General features: G+C 41.1%; 1 protein-coding gene across 1 annotated transcript in view; it reads left to right on the top strand.

Moving 5' to 3' along the window:
- Nucleotides 1–687, top strand: part of FSTL1 (follistatin like 1) — a gene marked incomplete at its 3' end in the record, with an annotated part of 48,607 nt that extends 47,920 nt beyond the window's left edge. The window contains exon 11 of the mRNA XM_079705473.1: nucleotides 643–687. Within this exon, the coding sequence (XP_079561599.1) occupies nucleotides 643–687 (45 nt within the window). The remainder of the gene's footprint in view (nucleotides 1–642) is intronic.
- Between the last annotated feature and the right edge of the window lie 4,436 nt (nucleotides 688–5,123).

A 5,123-nucleotide genomic window follows, 5' to 3' on the forward strand; every position in this document is an offset into this window, starting at 1 on the left:
TTTGTTTTTTGGGCTGCGTTAGGTCTTCGTTGCTGCCCGCAGGCTTTCTCTAGTTGCAGTGAGCGAGGGCTACTCTTCGTTGCGGTGCGCAGGCTTCTCAGGGCTTCTCATTGCAGTGGCTTCTCTTGTTGCAGAGCATGGGTTTCAGTAGTTGTGGCACGTGGGCTCAGTAGTGGCTCATGGGCTTAGTTGCTCCGCAGCATGTGGGATCTTCCTGGACCAGGGCTCAAACCCACGTCCCCTGAGTTGGCAGATGGATTCTTAACCACTGCGCCACCAGGGAAGTCCCAAGTCTGTTGCTCTTAATGCTTCTCCCAACTTGGATTCAGAACATTTTGTAGCACCTCCATTTAGCATCCTTTTCTTCATTTTTAAAATGAATATAATAATGTCTGACATTATTGTTTCATAGGAGTTTAAATGGGGTCAGCTCTTAATTTAGCAACAGTCCCTATACAGCCGTGTCATAAGTAAGACATGATCCTTGTCCTCAAGTTGTTCATCATCCACAGAGGAGATAGACAAGTAAACAGAACTTGGCATAAGCTTGTATCTGTCAATGCTATGTAAAGTCTTGAAGACTAGATAAATGCCAATAATTTTTTTTTAATTTCATAACACTTATACTCTTGCTTCTCAAAGGAAACAGCTGAAAAGACCAAAAGAGTGAGCACCAAAGAGATCTAATGAGGAGGCATCTGGGAAAGGTGTCCAGAGCCTGGCACCTTCTCTCCCACTTCAGCGCTGAGTCCAGTATACGCAAGTGTCTGCTACAATCGCCAAATCACCAGTATTTGCTTGTATAGCAATGAGTTTTATTTTGTCTATTTGTTTTGCAATAAAGGAAATGGGGGTGGCTGGCTAGGAGGGGAAGGGCCATAGCCTTCATTTCTAGGAATACTTTGAGAGAAACTGTAAATGGTGCTCAGGGGCTGGAGGCAAGCTAGGAAACTGCATCGGTGTTGGGAGAGTATACCCACATCTGGAACACTTCTGAGTCTACCACAGCTGTGAACATGCTGAAGGGGGTGCAGGCAGTGAGAAAGAGCTTAGCAGGCTGTCCCCAGAGGAGGGATTTGGGAAGCTCAGTGGAGAAGACTGCGTTCGGCTTCCAGCCCTTCCTGCTGCCATCAGCATAACAGACCTCTAGCATCTGTGCTTCTCCTCATGGCCCCAGCCACTGGCTCTAGATACACGGCCATCCTCCTAGTTACCCAGTGTCTGGGAGGGTGCACCCAAATGATGCAGATACTTGTAGACTTTGAGCCCCTTAGAGACCTAACCAAATTTTTAAAATACTTTTTACCAAAGGTGCTATTTTTCTGTAAACTTTTTTGGCAAGTTGATTTCATTCTTCAGTTATCATTATATTATTGTTGTTGTTGTTTAATATTTTATTTTCTTGACTAGAAATTAAGCTTTTGTAATTATTTTTCATTAGTCTTGCCATTTCAGAGGTGGGAGAGTTTGGGGTTCTTCCTTGTGCAGGAACTGCTATCACCTGGACTCCCCCCAGCCCTGCCACATACTAGATGCAGCCCAGAGTTTGCCCCCTGGCTTCCAGTGGGTCAGCAGTCTGCCAGAGGAGCAGGGAGTACCTCAGACAGCAGCCAGGAGAAGTGTCTCCATACAAAGCTTTTAGGATCCAAAAAGCTAATTTGTTTTCATTCATTCTCATAGATCCATGCAAATCAGTATTCCAAAGGATTGAGACCAGTGCAGCTAAGCAAGGCTTAGATGTCCCAGCCTATCAATATGCTAACTGATCCTCCAATAACTAGGAGACTGACTCTGTCCCTGTCTCTTCCTATTTCTGGGCCTCAGTTTCCTCAGCAGGTAGGAATGCATTAAACTTTTGACTTGAGAAATTGTATATTCTGTGGTTCTGATAATTGGTCCAGAAGGAGACAATGTGATTTTCCTCCTTCTCCTTAAGATAAATGAAACCTTGTTATATAAGAGTCAGACAGCCAAAAACAAGCTGACCAAAGCTGACCAAATCTGGCCTCGGTCTGAATGACCCCACAGGTTGTGCTGTGATGTAGAGCCTTCTGGTAAAGCCTGCCCAGGAAGAGAGTGGGAAAGAGAACCACTTCACTTTGTCTTCACTTTTGCATTTCATCTTTAACCTTCTTGGGAACAGAAATGGCTTTCCCTTTAGAGATGAGGATGAAAGAAGGTTTCACATTTCGAGAAGGAAAAAAATGGACATTGAATCTTAAAACTGTGATTGGGGAGAAGTCAGTCATTCCTGTGTCTTTTGGCCTCTGTGATAATTAACCCCACTCAATGTAATGTTTAGGATGCATTTGGAATAACAAAATTAAAAACTTGACATAAGATCTCATTTTCAGAAAGCAGATTACAGACCACCAAAGGGGAATGATGTAGGCTATACTGCACAGGCAACTCTGAGACAGTTGTGCTGAAAATGGAATTCCTTCTAAACAGGTTTCCTTTTTCTCCTTTGAAAACATTCCACTTTGTTTAGAATTCTGAGCTTTTGTAAATCATCCCACTTAAAAGCTGTCTTCCAACCCAACTTGTGTGGTCTGAAATGTACCTCCCTGTCAAAGTGCCTTGGAGAACTCCCAACAGCACGCCTTGATCAAGATTTGCCAGCCCTTGGACACTATGGAAGAGAGGGCAGGAGTACCAGTCTGTTTAAAGCAAGAAGGCAGAGTGTCTCCTCACCAGTTACATTTAGGTCAGTGGTTGCTATCCAAGACGACCCTACCCTGCAACATTGAATTCCCAAGAGCAAAATCTGCATTCCTCCTGTAAATAGGGAAGCTACTGTCTGCACCATAGGATCATGTGATCTGACAATCATTCACGGAAAGCTGCTAAATAGCCTAGTCTGGGGAGTCTTGCATGAAGCTTTGCATGGAGCAAATAAACAGGATTAAGTCGGGTTCAGTTCCTCCGGCTCTCTAAAAGCACAGGGCTTAGACTGCAAGCTTCCTTGGGCTTTCTCTGTGTGTGTATGGTTTTTATAAACGTATTACAGCATCTGTTAAGATTCAGTGTCCATGGAAACCTTCTCACATGCCATGACTCTGGACTCCATCACTGCTTTTGGAAAGCAGGGCTCCTCCACCTGCTAATAAGCCCATGTGGACCAGTCTGAATGTCTTCCCTTTATACTTGTGTTTTTAAACAGTCAAATTCCAAGAAGCAATTTGGACAGGTTTCTGTTGCCTGTGTATTTGTGAAATGTATTTGTATTTAGTAGGCTTCCTTATTGCATTTAACTTGTTTTTTGTTAACTCTTGATTCTTTTTTTTTTTTTTTTGGATACTATTGATAAATAAAGAAATTAAAATAATAGTTGTATCATTTTCTTTCCCCCCAATTAAGGCCAAATAAAGTTGCAAGAACGTTAACCATGTACCTCATAAAAGTAGATTTGAGTTTCAGGAGGCTTAAAAGAGGCCTGAAAAGTTTCTCCTAATTTTGGGACTAGAGCTGCAGGGGGAAAGGTTTACTCAAGGACTGATAGAAAAAGTTTATTTAAAAGAATCACCAATGGTGGGTCTGGGTAGGAAGTAATGAGAAGTCAGGGAACAGTATTGGGTAGAGGTTAAACTAAATGACTCCTAAAACTGCCATGGATCTTATGAGACTGAATGGCATCGGGTGAGGCTGGCTGCAGGTAAACCTGTATGAGAAGCCAAACAAACCTGGGAAGGTGGCACAGGGAGCATGCGAAGATCTGGTAGGATAATCTTAGTGGCTGTTTACCAGATACATGTGTATACCATAGGGATAAACATTTCCAAGTGGACTGAATGTTGGCTAGTTAAGACCCTCTGTTTTGCTCTATCTTGGAGACACATGACCAATACTAGTCCTCCATCTCCCTGTCCAAGTGATTCTTACAGATATCATGTACTCTCCACCAGCAATAATTAATTCTGTCTTCCAAGAGAGCTCATTACAGTTGGTTTAAGCTTTCTTAATTTTAGTCATAATGTGTAGAAGTCTTGCTTCTCTAAAATTATAGCCAGGTCACCTTGATTGGATTTGGAGTATTATTCAAATGCTAATCAGATATTAAAATGTCATCTCTGGTTGTGTTATTGCTACAAATTACTGATCTCATTAATCACCGTTTGATTCTTTAAACTTTCATTCTCAGAATTCTTAAACCCAATTTGAAGGGTACCTTGTCCACAACCACTTTTAAACGCTGGCTGGCCTCTCCCAACCTTCTACCATGCTCTGGGAGCACTTCTCCTGCTATTACAGTATGCGTGTGTTCAGGAAATGAAAATGAATTAAAATAGCCTGAAAGAAGCATAATTTAGAAGGTAAGTTTCCTATAATCAAAATGTAACATTATGAGCTCTGTAAATTAGAACAAATTACTGTGATTAACTTTAGTTTTGGAGTGCCTGTGTCAAGTCCCCATCAGTCCTCTTAAATTACTTCTGAAATAAGGGGGAGGAGGGAGTAAGAAAAGTCTATTGAGTGAGTAGACCTAAGCAGATACCCTCAGAGCTCTGGAGTAAATGTAGCATAGGTGGAAGACATGAAGAACGTAAACCCTGGGCTGCTGCTGCTGAAGGCTGATTCATGAAGTAACTAGGAAGTATCATGTTGCTGTCTGAATGAGAGATCTTCCTATCAATAGGAATTCACTTTTAAAAATTATTTAACACACTTCTTATTGATAAACTAATACATGCACATGGTAAAAGAAAAAATTCAAATTGTATCAAAGAAAATACAGTGAAAAAAATTCATCCTCTTAGAGGGTGTGTACACTTATAAATTTGCTTATAATTGCCACTTGTCCTTCAAAGAGGTTGCATGCATTTACTTACAATTGCACCAAAAATACATACACTGAGCATGTCTATTTTCCCAAATTTTTGCAAGCACTGTGTCTTCAAACTTTGGGGTTTCTAACAGAGGAAAAATGGTAACTCATTGCCTTATTTTTAATTAATTTATTTTATTATTCCTTATATGAGATTGATCATCTTTTCATGAATTATTGGTCCTTGTTCTTTTCTTTCATTCCCTTTGTTCATTTTCTGTTGGTTGTTGGCCTTTTCTTACTGGTTTATAATAGTTCTTCTTATATTATTATTAGCCCTTTGTCATGAGGGTGGCAA

This window comes from Hyperoodon ampullatus (genome assembly GCF_949752795.1).
Source record: "Hyperoodon ampullatus genome assembly, chromosome: 5".
Taxonomy (NCBI): Eukaryota; Metazoa; Chordata; class Mammalia; order Artiodactyla; family Ziphiidae; genus Hyperoodon; species Hyperoodon ampullatus.